The sequence below is a fragment of the Scaptodrosophila lebanonensis genome, unplaced genomic scaffold (assembly GCF_003285725.1).
Source record: "Scaptodrosophila lebanonensis strain 11010-0011.00,11010-0021.00 unplaced genomic scaffold, SlebRS2 tig00001415-arrow-pilon, whole genome shotgun sequence".
In the NCBI taxonomy this organism is placed as follows: domain Eukaryota; kingdom Metazoa; phylum Arthropoda; class Insecta; order Diptera; family Drosophilidae; genus Scaptodrosophila; species Scaptodrosophila lebanonensis.
The window spans coordinates 7,176,883-7,199,673 of NW_022060742.1; the positions used below are offsets into that span (position 1 = coordinate 7,176,883).

The 22,791-nt window shown below is 35.5% G+C and overlaps 1 protein-coding gene across 7 annotated transcripts in view; it reads right to left on the bottom strand.

Annotated features, from left to right (window-relative positions):
- The window catches only part of LOC115633027 (hepatic leukemia factor), a 116,510-nt gene that overhangs the window by 78,565 nt on the left and 15,154 nt on the right, over window positions 1–22,791 (bottom strand). For 2 of the 7 annotated variants that reach the window (XM_030530360.1, XM_030530357.1), the window contains exon 1: window positions 8,000–10,749. The exons of 3 other annotated variants lie outside the window; for them this stretch is intronic. In XM_030530360.1, coding sequence (XP_030386220.1) covers window positions 8,000–8,102 — 103 coding nt within the window. In that variant the 5' untranslated portion in view covers window positions 8,103–10,749. Of the gene's footprint in view, window positions 1–7,999; window positions 10,752–22,791 lie in introns of those variants that run through there. 2 more of the 7 variants (XM_030530358.1, XM_030530362.1) reach the window with 2 other exon arrangements.

Sequence of the window (22,791 nt, forward strand, 5' to 3'; positions counted from 1 at the left end):
GATTATCAAATAGATTAGATATATATCTGCGTGCAAAAACCGGACGTGATTAGTTTTGATGCATACATATCTGACGCTTAAAACTAGAAACTTCAAATATATATGTTGCAATGGAATCGAAGACTGGTTATTAAACATGAAACATATCAAGTATAAAAATCTGATGCGATTTGATCTGATGCTTACACATCTGATTCTCAAAATCTTTAAATATATGCACCAGAAACTAAAAATATATATGTTCCAATGGAGTCGAAGACTGATTTGATCTGATGCTTACACATCTGATTCGCAAAATCCCTAAATATACGCAGTAGAAAGTTATATCAAAGGCTGATTATTAAATATGAGCCGCATTAAGCACAAAAATCTGATGCGATTTGTTCTGATGTTCTATAAGAAATACCTAAATATTTAGCTTCCCATAATTGATCTTCCATTTCGCCTCACATTTCTAAAGTATTGAAAATCTGATGTTGATGTTCAATTAGTTTCCGCAAAGCTTTTTTAAAATTATTTCCACAGTAAATGTGTAAAGTTATGTTGTAGAAACTTTTTGTAACAAGCCAAACATCACTGAAAACTGCACTTCAACTCATTTTGTGTAAACATTCGAACTTTGCTCACTCTGCGAAACACTTGTCGATAAAATCAACTACTCGTATTAATTTAATATCTACACAGTTTGTGCATTATCTAATCCCTGTGTCGAACATTTCGCATGCTCGAGGCATGTCTCATATCAAAAATGCAAACATACAAACACACAATCAGCACACTTTACGATTTGTAATCAAAATTGTCATATTTCAAGCATATCAGTGCAATTATCAAATGCAATTTCCTGCACACCCCATTCCGCACAACAACAGAAGGAACTTGCATATATACGAGTATAGCACTTACATATTTCCATTATCACTCTCTCACACTCGTGCGTGCGACCTATGGACAGTAAATGTGGACGCCGTTATGTCATACGACGGATTGCGAACAAATATTTTTCAATACAAGTGATTAGCAGCTAATTTGCAATCAGCAATTGCAGCAGCAACAACAACAACAGCAACTACTGCACCGACTATATACATTTATATGATGCAAACAGCAATGTTAATTGCCATTTAAAAATCGGAGCGGAGCACAATCGGCACGTCAGGCATTCCGATTTTTGGAATTTGGGATAAACACGAGCACTATCATAATTTGTGTAGCACGCGCAGCCAGAACGTTGTTTATTTTTGCCAACAAATTGCCGTGTGTCTCTCTGTCTCCCTGTCTGTCTGTCTGTCTGTCTCTCTATGTGTATGTGTCCCTTTTACTGCCACAGACAGCAACTGCAAACAAGTACAGTAGTAAGCACTTAAATGAATGCAATTGATACACAATCAAGAAAAAAAAGTCTAGAAACACATGGAAAGATTAATCTTTAAGGAGTTTCTTCTCAATTAATTAATTTTTAATGTTAATTATGGAAAGATTAAACTACAGAGCGATTTCTTCTTCATTAACTAATAGGCTTTAAGGGGTTTCTTCTCAACCCCTTCAAAATGAATACTTCAATTATTAATCAAGAATATGCTTAAAAGTCTGCTTAAAGATTAAACTATAGAGAGGGGGTTTATCTTATTTCTCAGCGAAATAAAACTTTTATTTTCATTGTTATTTGAGAAGATATTTAGAAATTAATGGGAAGATTAATCTACGGACCAACAAATGGACTTTAAGGGGTTTCTTCTCAATTCTCAACGAAGTAAAACTTTAACCTTCATTGATAAAAATGAATATGTCTAAATAATAATGAATATGTCATATTCAAGATTAAGCCCAGATTTTAACTCTATTTGGGGTATAAACTCAACTTCCTACTTTGACCGACATCTACTCGCAGCTTATACGATTTGTGGGTCAGAAGCAATTATTAAAAAATTCGATTCATAGACCTGCTTTCCTTGATAATCGACAAGAACTACTGCTATGGATGATTAGTGGCAAGATTATTCAGACCCCATATAGATTGCTTAATAAAAATAACATACAAGCCAGAGAGAAACTTTTTAAAACCATTAATTTGATGAAATCATCATTTTAACGCCAAAACTTTATACTGCCCTAAAAAACAGGCCCACATACCATTGCTTGCCCTAATTTGTTTTCTAAAACGATTCTAGTCTTTAGTCAGCAAAATGAAATGAAAACAGACATTAGAACGGCTTATCAGAAACAAATGTAATTTTCTGTATTAAACAGATTTTTCATTAACAAATATTGATTGTTTCTAAGCATTAACTACAGTATGTGTCGACTTTGGCTTTATTTGTGATGCCATTCCAAACCCAGCCCAACAACTGAGCGCCACATTTTATGCAACGTTGACATGCAAATCGAATATAATTGCATATCAACATGAAGATGGCAAACTCATTCATTCACTCACATGCACTCACACATACTATGCTAGTCCGACATTTGGTCTACTCAACAAGAGCTGCAACAACAACAACAATAATAGCAAGAATAATAGCAACGGCAACATGAGCAACAACATTAGCGAAAAAATGGCAAAAATGGCACACAGCCGTCAAGTCAAGCGTTTGGTAATTGCATTTAAATGCCACTTGGAAATGTTTGTCAGCCTCTGTCTCCCTGTCTCTGCTGCTTTTTCTTTCTTTCCTATTTGTATTTATTCTGGTCCGCATGTACCGATATGTATAACATAGCTAAATTATTTTTGTTGACTGAATTTCATAATTTTGCAGACCAACAAGTTAAATGGCTTGTAACCGCCGCCACAGCGACAAAAGGCATACAATCAAATTTATTTTATTTTAATTAAAATTTGTACATAAATTACAAGCTGTTTGTACTCACAAAACTTTTATTGCTATTGCCTGTTGTTGTTGTTGTTATTGTTGTTGTCGTTTTTGTTGCTATTGCTGTTGCTGTTGCGGTTGCATTGTTGCAAATTTTTGGCAGCTGTCTAGTGCTGATAAATTGCGGGCCATTAATTGTGGTTTTTGTTTTGTGTTCGTATTTAACGAATGCCAATCAAAGAGCAGTTGTCATTTAGAAGAGAGTCGACCCTTTTGAACTCCCCGCCCCCACTCTCTCTCTCTCTCTTTCCTCTCCCCTTTTGCCCAGTTCCCCCTCCCTACTGTCTAGCCTTTAATGATTATTGGGCTTATCTGCCGCTTATTCAATGCTCGTTGGTCCGAACAACATTTTTATGGCCCACACTTGAACAATTTATGGAGACAACCAAGTGATTTGACTTTGTTTTTCTTTTTGCTTTTTGGTCAGTTGTACGAGGAAGACAATCTTATCGGTAAGCACATGTGTAAGACTGGGTAGTACAGTTCTAATACTCATGTACTCGTGCTGGTTGCTATCTCAATCAGTTGACCGAGAAGTTAAGTACAGCAGAAACTGATTAAAAGCAACTCTGCCTAAGAAAAAATGTCAATAGATTCTATTTAAAAATGTAATAAAAAAAAAAACAATTTTTAAACTATCTTGAAACTACGTAGGGTCTATTAATGATCAGATTTTGATCTATCTCCAGTTTATTGATAGTTTTTAAATGTTATGGTTTGTCTACCTTTGACTTATCCTTTACATACCCGTAGTACAGCTATGGTCCACTTATGGTCTATCTGTCGTCTATCTATGGTCACCCTGTGGTCTGCTTAATGTTTCTGTATAGTTTCTCTGAGGTATATCTAAGATCTACCCATGATCTACCTGTGTTCCATCTTTGGTCTAGATATGCCTTAACTATGGTCTATCTATGATCTGTCAATTGTATATTTATGATCTTTCTACCTATCCATATTGTCTATCTATGGTCTGTCTATGGTCTGTCTATGGTTTATCTATGGTCTATCTATGGTTTACCTATGGTCAATCTATGGTCAATCTATGGTCTATCTATGGTCTATCTATGGTCTATCTATGGTCTATCTATGGTCTATCTATGGTCTATCTATGGTCTATCTATGGTCTATCTATGGTCTGTCTATGGTTTATCTATGGTTTACCTATGGCTTACCTATGGTCTATCTATGGTCTATCTATGGTCTATCTATGGTCTATCTATGGTCTATCTATGGTCTATCTATGGTCTATCTATGGTCTATCTATGGTCTATCTATGGTCTATCTATGGTCTATCTATAATATATCTATGGTCTATCCATGGTCTATCCATGGTCTATCTATGGTCTATCTATGGTCTATCTATGGTCTATCTATGGTCTATCTATGGTCTATCTATGGTCTATCTATGGTCTATCTATGGTCTATCTATGGTCCATCTATGGTCGATCTATGGTCTATCTATGTTCCATCTATGGTCTATCTATGGTCGATCCATGGTCTAGATATGGGCATCCCATGGGCTGCTTAAAGTTTCTCTATTGCCTATATCTATCTGCGTCTATTTAAGTTGTCCATCAAAAGTTATTTTATGATCACTTCTTCGAATGCCCAATTGTAGAATTAATAAATTTTATCTAAGGTCTTTCCATCTAAAAATCATATATCATTTATCCATGTTAGAAAATAAATACAGCATGTATTTTCTAATATTCCTAAGTTGGCTGCAATTCCCTCAAAATGTTTTTTGACTGTACCTCCATAAAAAAGAAAACGCTGTCACAGTCTCAGATACGCAGCGTATTATCTGCCCGACATATTGTTACTTACGGGAACTTATCAGCCTTAGACGCGCTGCTTGTTTATGCCGTATTTAACTAGTGTTATTTCTGAAACATACACACAAATATACAAGCATACTCGTGTGTACATATAAGTGTATATACAAAGTTTTAATGCGGCAATCAAACGCTTGTTAACACATGCGGCGTATACGCAACGATAATGCGACAGCCTCAAAAATTATGCTACAATAAATTAAAAAAATGATATGAGTGCTTAAATGGGGAAAATGGTTTGTGGCTGTGTGGATGGCGGTTGGCGGTGGATGGAAGGTGGAAGGTTCGGCAAAGAATGCAATTGCTTGGTTTCCGCTTATCGATTTATAAAACAACAAAAAATAAAAACCGAAACAGGCACGTTATGCGGTTGAGTGGTTGGGCGATGGGGTGGTGCAGCATAGCTGTAGCCACACACACACACACACACACACACACTCACCAACGCACCGCATTTCATTATGCTGACCGATTATGACACTTTTTAATGGCATTTTCTTTGCCTTTTGCTTTTATGCTATTGATTTCTGTTACGTTGTGGCAATTTTTCAAGAGGGGGTGGTTGGGTGGTGCTGATTGCATTTTGGCAGTTTCGCTTTGTGCATTTAAGAAAAAATGCTTTCAATTCGAATTCATATTGTCTGCCCTGTTGCTCTTCGAAGCCATATGCTGGCGGCGCTTTTCTCAAACAATCTAGTGGTCTGTGGAGGGGTGCGCAGCAAATGTTGGAAAATTGCTGTGTAATTGTTTGGAAAATGCTGGAAATGATGATGATTTTTTATCAATTGGCGCACTCCAGATTATGCGAACTTCGTGCCTAAGTTATGCGTCCTCAAAAGGACCTTGTCGTGTGCAAGAGTCGAGAAAATGTAGATTTCAGAGTTGACTTTTAAGAGGAATACCTATATTTGAGAAATCAGTTTAAACTAAGAGCAGGGCAAAGGTTTAACTTCTTTTTGAAGCTGAGTAATGTAGAATACCTAAATTTTTTCGTAAAATTTATACAATGCTTACTCATTTCATGAAATCTCTTCTATCTGAAGGAAAAACTGGAAAATAAACCATTTCTAAACAAATATGGCAACAATTTCTCTTCTGCAATTTCACGACTTGGAACAAAGAAGTCTATTTATACTATTTCTTATACTATTTCAAAAAATTTAAACTTAGGCAAAACGTTTTCTTTCAAAACGCCTTTTCTAAATTCATTTTGTTGAAGAATTAAGCTTATTAAGCTTTCATTTCTTATTCTTTTTCTTCAATATTTAATTTAGTTTATTTATGTCTCTAATTTATATTGCGTTATTTGTCAATGTAATGAACAGTTTTTTTAGTTTTATGTTTTATTGGGTTTTTATTTTGGTTCAATAATTTATTATTATTTTTTATAATTTTATTTATTTATTTTTTATTTTTAATATCTATTGATTTTTATTTTTTCTTCAACCTAACATACCTTTCGGTCTCAAATTGTTTTCACATTCAACATCCACAGACTTATTTGGAGCATTATCATCACATTGATGTAATTTGCAATAAACATAGTTCCCGCATCTTTGACTTGTGCTAGTACGAAGCGTTTATTAAATTCTGCTTCTGTCCAATCAATTCTATTTATGCACATATATCAATCATAATCAATTAGATTTGAAAATTGAACAGCCAAGGGGTTGGCTTACAAGTTAGCATACTTTCAGGCGTCTTTAAACTATTACCCATCATTCAAACTAATGAGGGTAATAAATGAACAATTTAACCTTGTCCACTTGACTCGCGTCAGACCGCATTGAAACTGTAGCACGAATATGATGCCCTTGGCGTCATCATGGGTTAAAAACCTTATCATTTATTAGATTTATAAATCGTTGACGTTGCGCGTACTTTGCACTGACACCGCAAAGGTGGTGCAGGTGTGCGAAGGCTACACCCATACATATCTGGGGGAAAAACGTGCTCAAGCCACGGTCCAACTCAGCAGTTGGGATGTAGGGAGGGGGGGGGGGGGGGGGGGGGGGGGGGGGAAAAAGGAAATCTGCATGCCTGGCACACAGGACTCTAGAGCCCCAACTGACCAACTTTCGGCGGCTGTCCAACCCAACTCAAAAGCAGTGGCAACAGCAGCAGCCATTACAGCATTTTATTTTTTCCTCTTGCGGTTACACATTGATTTATAGACAGGCAGGAGAGAGGCATACAAGAAATTGGTTTATGCGCACATTTTCAAAATTATTTTGCCATTAATTCGGATTTCAACTTTGAAGGGTTCTGGGTGGGGTTGGCGCATATACATTTTAATGGCTCGCCAGAGCACGTGGTTGGACGGTTTGAAGTTATACTTGTATTCATAAGTATATGTACATTTCCATTTCCGGCCCGACTGCACGGCATTATCAAAAAGCTAAATTTTTTATGGCCTTTAAAACATTTTTTATGATTATGGGTAGCCGAAAAATTACTTCAAGTGCCGCGCGGAGACGTTGAGACATAGAAAGTGATTGTTTTTCGGAACATTTTATTTGGCATTTTCAATATATTTAAGGCAGAGATTTGTGCATTGAAAAGCTATTAAAAAAAAAAAATGTACTATAAAAGTGGAACAGCAGCTGTCTTTAACTGAGCATTGTCTTGGAATTTCTATGCATCTGCTTTTTACCAATCTTTTCTAATTATTTGCCTTTTTGTTTTACTTCTTCACCATTCTATTTATTATTGCCTTAGAATGCCATCTTAAGGCCCGTCTGGACCTACGGCATACATATGTATAAATTCTATTTATTTGATAAAATTGTATATTGTACTTGAAAGTTGAAAGTTTAAAAATTCGTAAAATACTCAAAAGAACTATTTTTCCTTTTTACTATACTTTTAACCTTTTTTGTAATTATTTCTTAAATTGTGTTTTTTTTTTTAAAAAGAATTATTTTTTTAAATATATTTTATTTTCTATTTTAATTCAACTTAATTTGTTTTCAAAATATTTACTTATAATTTAATTTTTGAGGTCTACAATTTTCAAATCTAAATTTTATTTCCAAATGTATTTGAAATTTCTTCGAAAATTATCGCCCAACTAATTCAAAAGAAATACCCATAAATATCTCAATCCATACCATTTCTCCACCAAAATATAGCAACCTTTATTTGAAATGCATTTGAAATTTCTTTTCAAATTCGAAATAATAAAAATAATAAGTATTTTTCAATCCATCTTTAGAGTATTTTTTGTGACTTTATCTGAACATGTTCTTAAGTTTTCAACGAATCTGGAAAATTGTTCCATTTACTCACCATTTATGCCGCTGATCAGTGGATAGTTTCCATCACGGCCGCCAATTAAGTTTTTTAAACCAGTTTCGATCAGTGTTGGGGACGATCGCTCCCTGTCGCTCATTTTTTCATAAAAATGTTGTCAATTTTGTGATTATACACGAAATATTTGAAATATAGTTTAAATTGTAGACTTTTTTGCCTTTTTTTCTCTCTTTTGCTTAACAACTTTGGCTTGTTGGTGCTTTGTTTTTAATTTTAGGATTCACAACAATAACGACGAGAAAAAAATGTAAACAACAACAACTTGGCTCACTTTTTTCTCACTCTCCCTCTTCTTCACTGCTTCTGCTTCAGCTTCTGCTTTTGATTTTGATTTGTTTGCGTGCGTTAACTTTGCGTTTTGTTAGCGTTTAGTATGCGCCTCGAATCACAATTGAAAATGAATTTGTATTTTTGTGGTTTTTAATTTTAATTTAATTTAATTAAACATTAAGTATTGCACGTTTATTGCTTGCTATATAGGCATGGATATTTAAACTTATATTATTTGCTAATATATATATTTTTTGTATATATTTTATGCTGTGTATGTATTTGTTATGCTTAGGTATTTATGCTGCTGTTTAGCTGTTTTGGCTATAAATAAAGGCACCGCGAATTCATTCAACAATTTTTTGTTTTATTAACAACAAATGTGTTTTGTGAAACACTTTAAAAGAAATCTGCTCGAATTATAGTTTGATGTGTGTTTGATTTATACTATAAATTTAGTTTAGTTTCGTTTTCAAGGTTTCTACCATTACTTTTTGGTTACTTTTTAGTTGCTTTCAGTTGTGGTAGTAGTAGCTTCTCTTTTTGTTGTTGTAATTCTATTTTATTTTTATTGGCTAATTGCGCTATTTTTAAAGACCTTCTTGCGCGCGTCTTCCTCGTGCATGAAAAATGCCGCGACAGTGATGCGTTTTATATATATTCGTATATATTTTAATTACTTCTGCTGATTTAAATTGTTCTTTATTTTTAGTTGAGTTCTGTTTTTTTAATTTATCTGTTCGACAGGTTTAGAAAATAATGGCATCGAAGTTTTTTACTAAATTTTATTTAAATATTGCATTATTGTACAGTTTTTAAAGCACTAATATGGCATAAACAGTTTGAACAGTTCAGTTTGAGTTTTAAATAATTAATAACGACAACAACAACAACAATTATTGCAATTATGTATTTGCAAAATATAACGAAAATATAATCGCCGGCGTGCGACAGAGACAGCTGTTAATTATGTTGATGATGATGATGATATTATTATTATAGTTGTTGTTGCTGCTTCTGCTGCTGCTGCTGCTGCTGGGGGTGGTGGTGATGGTGTGTGGAGCGCGCGCGCTGGCTTGAGCCAAACACGACAGGAACAGGACGACTTGAGTCGCGCGCCGAACGAGTAAACGACGTTGCCTGATGGCAAGGGCGTGGGCGAGGACGAGGGGGCGGCGCGCAAAACACAAAGCACAGCGTAGAGCGTAGCACGAGGAAAATCGATGAAAAATGTTGACAGCGCACCAACACACAGACACACACACTCACGCCCAGACACACACACGCGCACACACGCTGACACACAATAGCACACGAGCAGGTTTTGCAAAATAATTGGGCACAACTTTTCTTTTTGTATTATTTATCTGATAATTTTCCGATGATTCTGACGGGCACGCGCGCGCGTTTCTTGCGCGTTTTGTGGGCGTTTTAAAACGTGTTGAGTGTTGTCCTTGTTTATTTTAAATATATATGTATATAGGTATATATTTTTGGTTCACCGAAATTTTTTGTATTTTGCTACTAACTGTGCTTTTACGCTCAACGACGCCAGACGTGTGAATCGCTGCGCTTTTCGTGTATGGCTTGCTGCTTTCGCTGCTGCTGCTGTTTGACGACTGCGACTGTGACTGTGGCTGTTCGTTGCTGTCTTCGGCGACGTCTGCGTCGTGGGTGTCGCTTTCGTCGCTGCCTCTGCCTCTGCCTATGCTGGCTGAGCGCGCATGTGACAGGCACACACACACACACACAAATACACAAACAGACACACAACTACGTATGCGGTGAGTGGCGCGCTTTCGAACTTCGAAAGGTCGCGATGTTCTCAACGAAATGGAGTCGTCGTAGGATGCGGAAATGTGCGAGCGCAAGCTTCCGTTATAGTCAGGATGCAATTGTGTGCTCTCTTTGCCGCGAGAGTGAGCTTTCCTTTTCCTCTTGTTGTTGCTGGCTGCGCACGAGTCAGCTGATTTTGTTTTTTTTGCTGTTTGTTTTACGTTGCTTTTGCCGTGTGCATTCGTATTGTTGTTGTTGTTGCTGCTGCTGCTGCTTCCAATGTGCTTTATAGCTGTTTGTATATTTTATTGTTCTCCTTATTTTTCAAACACACACACACACACAATTACAGGTACGAAAGCAGAAACGCGCGGCAGAGACAAACACTGTTGTCGTCGTCGTCGACGCTGTCGCTGCTGCTGCTATTTTGCACGAGCTAAGTTTTTTTCTTCATTTACACTGAAGTGGGTTTTTTTAAGTTGCCGCCGCACACGTGCTCGGGTTTATACTCATGCACATTTATATTTTTTATGAATTTAGCACTGATATATTTAATTTAGTTTTGCCAGCTAGTTCTGTATTTACTTTCGATATTTTTCAATTTATCGCAATTTTATTATTAAAATTATTTTGGGATTTGTATTCCACACGCTAGGCGGCTCGCTCGGGCTGTTTGACTGACTGGCACACACGCTCATTTGATTTTGTGTTCACACAGTGGCCAACTAAAAAAGCAAAGTGTAGAAAAACACGCTCGCATGCTCACACGCTGTTCTTCACACACAGATACAGATACAATTACAAAAACAAATACAGATAGAGGCAGGCAACGGCGCTCCAAGTGAGCATAAAGGGCAAACACACAGATACAACAACACGCATACAAATAATGTATTTACTTGGAATACACGCTGCTCAGCTACAAGTCACGACAGTCGCAACTCGCGACAATGCTCTCCCACTCTCCCAGTCTCGCGCACTTGCGCGCGCTCTCGACGCCTTTTGCTCCAACATTCTAAGGGTATTCCTGATTGGCTGTTTAAAACTCGATTTTGATTTTGTCGATCAGCTGCAATGTGACAAACAAAGCAGATAAAGGCGCACAAATTGCTTGAAAAAAACAAAACGACAAATCATCTCAGGCAGATTTTAGAATTAATATTGTCTAGCTGGGTAGAGTGGCCGTTTTCTGTGCAGTAAAAAATTCCATCGCTTATCGCTTAATTTGTTTTAAATAGACAGTTCTTTAGAGTAGTTTATACACATTTTTATATTTTTATTTCACAGTCTTAGTTCTATTTTGATAGGTCAAGCAACGTTATCGAGTCGGATGCATTCTTAAATATTGTTTTAATTATGCAGATGATGATATTTAACCAAGAAATACATACAATATTTGCAATATTAAAACCATCAGTGAGCAGATATTTAGTAAAATCAAGTCCCATTTGTGTATGTTTTGAATTACTTTATTTAAAAAAAATCTTATCTTAAACAGCTTTTTGGGAATACTCTTGTTTTGCCATAATTTGTTTTTTGGTTGTTCTTTTTTTGGCAAACCTTTTTGTCGCGCGCGCAACTCAGCTCAGCTCATAAACACCCTCTCTCTCAATATCTCTCTCTTTCTCTCTCGCACGAAAAGGCCGGCTGAGCTTTGTGTGTAGCTCAAGTTCTAATACCGTTCTAATGACCGCCGCTCGCTCAATTAGAGGCGCTCTCTTGCGACGCAGCTTTTGGCATTTTCCATTGCGCTCAAAGTTCAATTTGATAGTTTATTTTTATGTTGCTTGCCGCCTGTGTCGCTCATTCCGAGCAGCCGGCGATCTACGTTTATTTCATTTCAGTTCATTCGGTTTTTTTTCGTGTTAATTTTAATTTATATAGTTGTTCTTTTTGTTACCCATACTAACGCACGCACACACACACACAGAGAGGCACTCATGCATATGTATTCACGCTGGTGGCGGCGGGCTATTACGTCAATGCGACGACGACGATGCTGACGTTTGTATTTTTGAGTGTATGAGTGCGACTCTTTGAGTGTATGAGTCTGTCGGCATTGCGGCAGCCAAAGCGCTCACTCACTTCAATGTTTCTGGGCATTAGGTTTAAATTTTTTGGTTTGGTTTTTCTTTTTTACGTTATGTTATTATTTCTAATATTCGTGTGCTGTCAGCAGCGCCGCAGCAGCGCTCACGTGAGTAGTTTTCATCCACGTACAATATTTTTGCAGCTAAAAACTTTTAATGTGTGTGGAAATGTTTTGTTGTTTTGCATTTCGTTGTAATTTGTATAAATAAACAGAACAGCTCAGCAACAACAGACTACCTATGTATAGTTTGCAGTTGAAAATTGAATTTGCAACTCATGTAGAGAGCAGTCAATTAAAGAGCCTTGAATGAGGCACAGAGTTCATGGGTGGTCTTCAACATGAAAGATAATGAACAGCATAGTCAGTTAGTTAGTAGATGAGCAGCTGCTAATAATGGGGCGTATAATTGAATGAATATTACTATCTCCCATGAAAAGATATTTAAAACTAATATTTCTAAAATTGGCGCGTTTTATTGAATGAAAACTATGCCTCATAATTGTAAGATGTGTGTGTGTGTACACAATTAGTCAGTAGAGTCAATTTAAGCTGGCAAATAATTTGCACACAAATTGTAGAACTTCACAAGCAGCTCATAAATATATATATTGTTTTGTTCAAATAGGCTTATAAAGAACTCTGCACTAATATTTGTATTTGCTCAATAAGCTTTTTTCACAATCTATGTGTTGCTTTTATGTTCAATACTGTGAACAAAAAGTAGAGCATCATTATATTAGAATTGAATATATGTTTTATTATAATTTCCCCAATTCTAAAATTTCACTTTTTTAAAGCAATCAAATGTGAAAACGATTTTGAAATACAATACAATTTCGAATTTCTAAATGAAGCGAGATTTAAAAAACAACAATAACTTAAACTGCCCTTGTATTAGGTGTTCCTAAATAGTAAGTGTGAAGCGTCTTTCTGTAGACAATTTTTGAAATAAAAGCGTTCATACTGACAAATATATAAACTCAAATTAATATTTAGTAAAAATTAGAACTATGTTTTAAAAAGTAGGGAAAATAAAATAAATTACTCAATCGAACTCTTAATGCAAACTGTACAAGGTATAAAATGAACTAAATAATTCAATAAATTTCTTGTAAGATATATTTAAATAATTAATATTTGTATGTAAATATTGCAAAGATTTAATCATGAAATCCAAAATATATACACATATTAAGCTAAATTATTCAGCTACCAGTTTGCTTCAAAAATAAATAATTTTCTTTAGATTTCTTTCTGGAAGCAAACGTATTTCGAAAATACAATTTTTAAAAGCAAAATGTCTTCGTCCAATTCTTATACTGAAGACAAACTCATTCCCTTAATCAAAATTATAAATCTTTAATATAGAAATGTGGCACAGCACATAAAATTTGTTGCCCGAACAAATACACACAAATACATAAGTACGTTTATAATTAATTAGCACATAAAGATAATAAATTTATAGGATTATTCTAAATGAGTATTATAGCGCAAAAGTATGCCATAAAGAATGATTTCTAAAAGGTATTGCTAAACTCTGGCGTAGATGCAATCTCAATAAACATTTTTTATTTTTCACGGCAGGGTCAAAAGTTGAACCTATTTTGTTGGATTTTAATAATTTAGACATGCGTCAAAACTCGTGTTGATCAAAGTTTCATTTGAATGGCTTCTCATGTCTTTGCATTTGAATATTTCTATATAAAAATAGTCCTTAATCTGATTTGTCATTGACATTGGGAATTTGAAAGGCATAAAAAAGAATCACAAGGTCAGCCAAACCTTAAATAAATAAAAAATTCAACGCCAATAAAAGTCCTTGCACGCATTTTTATTTCTATACCTATCTGTTTAATCATTCCACAGCGTTTTAATACAAATACAAGTATATATACGATTTTATTTATATTTATAACGCAAGAAACAAACATTTGCTCGCGCCATTAAATTGATTCATTTTCTCGTTCTTCTCTTTTTTTTTTTGTTCATTCATTTCAGCAAAAGTTTTTAGAGCGCTATTCAGATGTTGAAAAATATAAATATCCCAAGCCCATTAGCCCACTTTCCTGTATTAACTATTTTTGTGTGTTTCAGTCCTAATTTCAATTGTTGGTTGGAGAAACTGGCACGGTTGATTTCGAATTATTCAAATCGTAGGGAAAAAACTGTTGGCATCACAAACATCTGACTAAAGCAACAATTGGAACTGTTACAATATAAAATTTTATTTGTTTTGTTATTTTGTAAGTTTTACGGATTATAATAACTTTAGCGAATTTTTCAAAATAACTGTTTATTTTATTGATTTCCTTTATCTATTTTAATGACACTAAAAACACACAATGTTTTACTTTAAGAAATTTCAGCATTTTCCAGCAATTTGTCAAACTTCTTTTTAAAACTTAATCAAACTTTATTATCGAATAATTTGGAAAATTTTAAAAATCATTTGTAACAGTTCACAAACCACATGCCCACATGCGTAAGCTATACAATAAAATTGACAGAAGAATAAAAGGATTTGGCCCTGTCAAAACGCCAGCGCGATTTTAAACTCAAATTTCCTGGTAATATTTGTACAAAGTGTATAAGATGAGTTCAAAATTTGACTTTTTAAAAATATGATTTCAAAAATTATCAATAATCATTACTCAGACTCATTTGAAACCAAGGAGGGTTCTATGCCGGCTTTTCCTTAAGTCTTTTGAATGGCTAAGACAAATTTAATTTTCGGTTAAGATATAAGTTCACGAGTCTAAGTCGGGCGACTTGATTGATGCTTCAGTCACAAGTGCCAACCGATGGCATCCAGTTTTGATTATCAAGCAACTTGTGCGGAACAAAGAAAGAACAGACAAAACTGTTCGGTTAAAATATGAAAATATTCAATGCAACTAGTTTCATTGAAAAACAATTCTGTATATTTTCATTTTTTAAAATGTTATTAACCCTTTCAGCTAGCGATGAAGACCTTCAGCCGAACCCATTTTAGTGCGCAGACCAAATGAAAGCGTTTATAGTATCTACCACAAGAATATCTATATCTAAGCTTGTTGGCTATTTCTAGTGGCCGCTGACATGAGTCACGGTACAGATACGCCTCACACACAGAGATATGGTCGCATAGACGTAGTATGGGTAGAGAAAGAGCCCAAAAATATGCGCAACTTATACTTAATACCCGACCAAGAAAGCTGTCGCTTGTCATCATGTGACATTTCTCAATGAAACGCCAACGCCAAGGAAGGAAGACGAGATAATATTGTGGCCCAAAAGACAGAGGTCGCCTACCATATATCAAGAAGGTATATAGTTCAGTCGGAAATGAGCGGATCGCCGAGACAAACGTGTTCGCAAGCCCAATAAATTATAAATGAGCCCCAGCCATGTCGTTGGGTTATGGAAGATAGAAGCTGCAATGCAACAAAGGAAAAGCTATTATACAAAAATATCTAGATATGTAAACAGATATATACTATATGCATGTGGTGGGTGCCACATTTTGTTCAACAAAAATTAGAAAAATATTTGGGCAGAGCGCACAACAGTCCGCCTGGCTGTCCGTCTGCCAGTCTGTCCGTCAGCTCAGTAAGTCAGTCAGCTGCGGAGCGTTCCAACAATGTTGCCGTCAGTTGTCAGTTGTCAAGGAATTGGGCAAAAAGCATATAAATATCACTTTAGTTGTCGACACACACGCACACACACACACACACGCACACACACACACAATGTGTTTACTTTGGCATTTAAAATGTCGCAGCCAAGAAAATGGATTTCGAACACAAGAAATTCCTTCAAGTACACCAAATATAACGTCTAAAGCCAGCCCTGGCTATGTTCGCCGGCAAATATTGTCCGTCTTATCAGCTCCCCATACGCAGGCATATCGCACTAAGAGCAAACAAACGACGCACCAAATGAAAATAATTCCAAAAATGTGAAAAAACAAAACAAAATTATTTTATTTTTTATTTCATTTTTCTTTATTATTTCTTTTCCGTTTACCTTTAACGCACATCATGCGTTTTTTTAGACTCTCGCTTATCAGAGCCACGAAATCGCCTTCCAAATCGCGCGACACTTTAAGCGACTCGACAGAATATGAAAGCAGATTAAAGTAAATAGGACAGGCGACGAAATTTGAGCGCCAAAACTGGGACAAGTAGCGAGACGATGCGCTAGTGGCGAATTCTTCAAATTAACAGATCGCAGACATAGCTAAGACTCTCAATACAGATCTAGGTATTGGCTGACTTTGAAAGCAGATTCAACGGAAAATACAAACTGTGACAGCTAGTGAGACGATGAACTAGTGGCGAATATTTCAAGTTAACCGATCGCAGACATAGCACAGACTCTCAATACAGATCTAGGCATTGGCTGACTTTGAAAAAAGATTCAAGTATAAGATACAACAGAAGATTCAAACTGTGACAACTAGTGAGACGATGCGCTAGTGGCGAATTCTTCAAATTAACAGATCGCTGACATAGCTAAGACTCTCAATACAGATGTAGGCATTGGCTGACTTTGGAAGAAGATTCAAGTAGGAGTTTCAACGGGAGATTCAGTGGGACAGACAATGAAATTTGAAAGCCAAAACTGGGGACAAGTAGCTACACGATGCACTAGTGGCGAATACATCAAGCCGATCACAAACACACAAATGCAGATCTAGGCTCTGAGTGGGAGATTCAAAGGGATAGGCGAAGCAAAGCATTAATTGGCGACGAAATTAAAGTAGTAAGACGAAGAACTAGTCGCAAATATATAACCTTACGTACTAATTAATGGTCGGAAAGAAGTTACTTATTTTCAAAAAATTAATAATCGTGACAAGTACGCCTAATTTTAAAAGAAGATTTATGAATTTTTCTTCCACTAATCATTTTCTCAGCCAAATAGTTCAATAATTGTTCGAAATTTTGAAATCTATCAGTTTCGCTTCCGTATAATTTGATGGAATTCGTTAAATGTTGAATGTTTTCAATTTCCGCATTGGAAAAAGAAGAAGTATAGCAATGCAAATATGAGCTCGAAAGTGTTTGTGTATTCTCTTTCCAACTCAATCACATCCTTCCATCACTGAGTGAACTTTTTGACTTGACATTTTGGCTTATCGGTCGATACTCGTGTTTGCGTGACCGACCGAGTTGGATGAACTGTCGAAAAGTTTTGGCCTCACTTCGTATTTAATTGAGATTGAAGAAGGACGACAAATGAAACAGATTTAATCTAGCTGGGAGCCATGAAATTCTTCACATTAGAGGTAATTAACATACACACGTCATGGCTCTGTTTGTCTATATGTTTTTATTATATAGTATGTATGCTGTTGTTGTTGTTGTTGTTTTGTATTCTGTATTCTGTTTGTTTCTCTAATTTTTGTTGCCTTTTTCTACAGATTAAACGTAAGCAGCAACAGCATCCGATTTTTACTGTTCCCCTCGCAGACATTATCAGCTGAACACACACACATGAATATATATTTTATATATATACATGTGTATATAGACAAGATCTGAACTATATTTTGCTCTATTTGAAATCTCGCACATCTATACGTAAAAGCAACAACAATAGGCATGCGGTGACGACAACAACGACAACGACGACGACAACAAATTAACGTACAAATGAATGACGGAATTAGTACGTGGCCGTTTGTAGAGCATTAGCGGGGAGTACGGGAGGGTCTTAAGGGTCTAAACATTTAAATACTTTATGCAGCACACGCTACAGATACAAAGATACAGAGCCACACAACTGCAAATAAGCAAATGTTTGTCAGCGGCCCAAGATTTGGAGCAATACAATAGATGTGTATCTGTTGCAACAATTACTCAGTCCAGATACATATATAATGTATACTATATAGTGCACACACTTCAGGTATCGTTGCTGCAATTCATTATCATCACGCAAATGAATTAATAACACCAAACTACGAATATCGTTTTCATTTTTTAGCACCTTCTATTTAGTTTTTTTTTTCCCCCTTCCGAACACTCGACTTAAAATTGTATCTCCTACAAAAACCCCGCCTAGTGTGTATTTCATTTCGACTTTTCGTTATACGGCGGAAAGTTTTCAATCAAGTTGAAATGTTGCATGGCAGTGATTCGACAAATGGAACAGGTTTTCGTCTTATTGCATCACATTTGCCAATTGTTTGCCTTTTATTTTGCTAATTTTGTTGTTACTTGGAATTCTGATATTCAGTTTTAAAGTGATGCTGCAATGACCAATTTTTTGGTTGAAATATAGCGAGAGGGGAAAAAAGTTAATCATTGGATTATAAAACTTTTTTTTTTATAAATTCATGAAGAAGCAATTTGAACGACATAGACATTGAAGTGGTTTCAACCCGACTCTTGGATACCCTGAACCCAAAAAAAAAACAACTGTACATACACTCATAAAAAACAAAATATTTACACTAGCTTTAAATATTTTTCCCATAAAGTGTGCGTGCTTCAATCTCGAGTTTAATATTAAAACGATATTAAATCACAAGTGATATTGTGGTTTCTTTTTTAATTATAAAGCATGATTTTAAAAAAACACACACACCTTATTCTTCATTTAATTTAATACGGTTTGAAATTAAAATTTTCTTTTTTTTTTTGGTTACACGACATTTTTCCATCTAGCACGATTTAACATAACATATGATCAATGTCTTTTTTACACGACTTTTTCTGGAACCAATATATATATATAGTATGTCTTTTTTGTCAGTATTACTTGTTTTTAATAACGATTGTTTTATAAATCACATTATGTATGTTTATTTACTTTGTAGAACATTTTTATTAAAAAGTAATTTAGGAACCTTTTTTTTAAAGCTTAGATCAATACCGATATTAATATTAAGGAATAGCTTATTTAATACACTTACTTGACACATTCTTTACAACCATTTATGTCAATATGTTTCTTTGTTAAATTTACGTTGTTTATATTTGATTTAAATGCGAAATATTACAAAAGTGACTTGAATATGAAAATATTTATTTTTACTATTTATCTTTTTGTACACTTGTACACTCAAGTTGTTAATACATGCATTTTCTTCAGATATATTTATAAAGAAAAGCTATATTTGACTCTAAGTGAGTTTTCCACCGATCGGTCCTATGACAGGTACTATATATACAAGTAGTATAGTTCGCCTAGAGAGTAGCATTTTTCATACTAAGTGGATTTTCCATACTAAGTTTCGATATTAAACTAGAATTAGTTATTTTACAGAAACTAAGCCACGTCTCGTATCCCTGGCTGTCAAGGGTCAACATTTCGTGGTGTTCGGACGGACTGGCGGACAGACAAACTGTCATGCTGATAACACATACATACATATATGTATATATTCAAAACATGATGTCTGCCATGCTTCCGATTGCATGTAACAAGCGCTTCGGGTACAGAGTATAAAACTAAGGTGCCGGTATTTTGTAAACAATTTTTTAAGTACACTCTCAACATTGTATAGCTACTAATATATTTTATAAAACGACCACAAACTTATTGTGTAAGGGGAATACAAGTAGAAGTACATACGAGTACATTTCAAGTTTGGTAACTCTATCTCCAATACTTTTCCGAATACAGACGTTCAGGTGCAAAAACAGGCAGACAGACAGACAGACGAATGTATGGGCAGCGAGTTGGAGTTTTAAAAGTTGTATGTTGAGAGCTGATTTGTTGGACACATGCAAATGAAACAGGTTGCCATCGATTTCAAGGTGGCTGAGCTTAGAGTCTGACACGTTTTAAGCATGATTTATTATTGCTTCGGAAATATGAAATTCGTGGGCGCCATTTTAATTTAAGGTTCCATAAAAAATTAAAGAAAAACCATTAAACTATATTTAAATGTGTAATAAACTCACAGAAAAGCGAATATAGTGCTATATTTAGATGATTTTTGAATGAAATTTATGGTCTTGTGATAGGGCTGCTAAAAATTGCATTTAGCGCTGAAATAAATGCTTGACGTAGCAACAAAATAAATTATATATATACTTGTACTTATATATATACATACATATATATTTATATATATAATATATAGAATGTGGTGTAATTGCTGAATATATGGTTGTAATAAACAAATAAAGAAATCGATTAGAATTATGGAAGCTATTGAAGTATTTCGATCAAAACGGCAAATCATTTTGCAAAGGAAAACCCGGAAGCGTTAACATTGCAAGAAACCCCTTTTTGAAATAAAATGAATAAAGTGGGGACTTCTTTGAACTAATTGTATGTTTTCAGAGTAAAAATAAAATGCAGTAACATTCAAATCAATATACATATATCAAGAAAACAACATAGGCAACCCCTATTAAAATAAATTTTTAATTAAATAAATAGAAACATATAAAAAAATTTTAAACTTGTAGATCTCTTGAAACAGTTAAACTTTTGTAAAGATATATGTACATATGAGATTGAATTCAATAAAATATTAAATAAAAAACAAATACCTTCAGTCAAACTTAAAGTAGAGCTATAAAGGTTCGACTTTTGAGCAGAGAAACATATGAAGAATTTTATGAAACAATAACAAAATCAATTTAAAATGTCTTACAAAAAAAAGTAAGTAGAATTATTAAAAATCAAACAGCTATCAAAGTTCGACTCTTGAGCAGAGAAACATATGAAGAAATTTATGAAACAACACAATCACTTTAAAATGTCATTTAAAAAAAATATATTAAAATCAAACAGCTATCAAAGTGTGACTCTGAATCTTGAGCAGAGAAGCACACATATGAAGAAATTTATGAAACAACTGTTAGATAGCACTGCTGGATGGAGATTGTTCTCCAATCAAGACAATGTATACAATACCCGATCAACAAATAAAATACAAAACACAAAGCTTGAATAGCTGATATGAATAAAGAAATATCGTTAGACTGTAATGTTGGTATTGAAATGCCATGAAATTATATGCCTCATGCATCTATCTAAGCGCGAGGCATTCCTGTAGTCAGAAGTCGTACTGTCAAAGACGAAGTGCCTGCATCTCATGCCCTTGCCCTTACCCTTGCCCTTGCAAAAGGAGTTTGTGAGAATTGGTACCTTTGCATGATAATCATTAGGGCGAGTGGGGGGCGGGCCAACGTAATTATAAAGTTATCGCAAGTATTGTTTTCGCATAAATGTGGCTGGAAATGATAACAGTTTTAATAATTATACAAGAACAACCAAATTTGGAGTGGCACATACATACATTTGTAGTACGAGCCCTAGAACTGCCCTAAACTTTCCTCAGCTTACACTCCAGGCATAACTGGAGGTCATTACAGCGGGCTATGTTTGGCATTAAGAATTCTTGGTAACTGGTTGACCTTAATTGCCACGTTCTTACAACCTTTTCGCTACACCTATTTACATGTGTACATACATACATATATACATGTTTATCTACTATGTTTATCTGACTGATATGATCTACACAATTACATATTTCCTCTCCCCACACCCACCGCCGCCGCCACATCAACTCCACGGGCAAACTTTTCCACAACTGTTTTCAAACTAAATCCAATTTCCTAGACCAAAGGCCAAAACATTTTTCCAACTAACTCCCACTTCAATGCAGCAACAATACTTAGACTGCACATTGCTACAACTACAAGAAAGCACACACACACACACACGCACACATACACTGAAACTCTTCAGGGCCGTCATTGAAGCGTCGAGCACGTGACGAAGGCAGCGCAGTCAAAGCAACCCCCAACCAAAAAAAATAACAAAAACAAAAAACACAACAGTAGTAAAGCAGAAAAACAAACACGCAAAAGCAGGCGTCTAAGGCGCTCTTTCTGCCGCTGCCGCCGCCGCTGTCTCAGTCGCTGCCTCAGTCGACAGTGACTTTAGCAGCGCAGCGCCACCCACGCACGATCATTTATAAACTTCACTCTGTCTGTTGGGCTGTCAGACGCAAAACGTGCGGCGCTGGCTGTAGTGGGTGGCTGACGTGGGCGTGGCAGGAAGTGCGTCAAAACGCAACTAAGTGGCTGGCCACGCACCACAGGGGCTCCATTGGTTGCTTTTCAGAGGGTTTGTTGGAGGCGGAGGGCGGGGGCATGGCACGCATCACGTGAATATTGCTGCCATTGCGTTTCTATCGACCAATATTTATTTTGGTTAACACGCGAATTTGATTAAACCTTTTCATTTTCGATTTCGTTTTGATGGGCAAACGCTTTTGCGTTTTTATGTAGTTTTCTCTCCCTTCGTTCTCTCGTACGTTTCCTTCCTCTTCATATTTCATTTGATAGCATTCCGTTAATTGAATTAGTTTAGTTGAATTTTTCTCCATTGGGTTGGTGGCTGGCGTCTTCATCGAATGGCAAATAGAGAAATACTATGAATGCCAATAGAGCGAAGGTGCCGGCAGTTTAAATGTCATCCCTATATCACAATGTATAGTATACAGCGCATATACAGTAGAACCTCGATAAACTGGGCAATAGTGTACATACACACACATTATTTGAAACAAATAGGTGGAAAGGTCTTTCAATAACGAAAAGCTAATGTTTCTCATTTTTATTTGTTAATGATTGGATTCATTTTGCGTTTTCTCTACAAATCCTTTTAGATT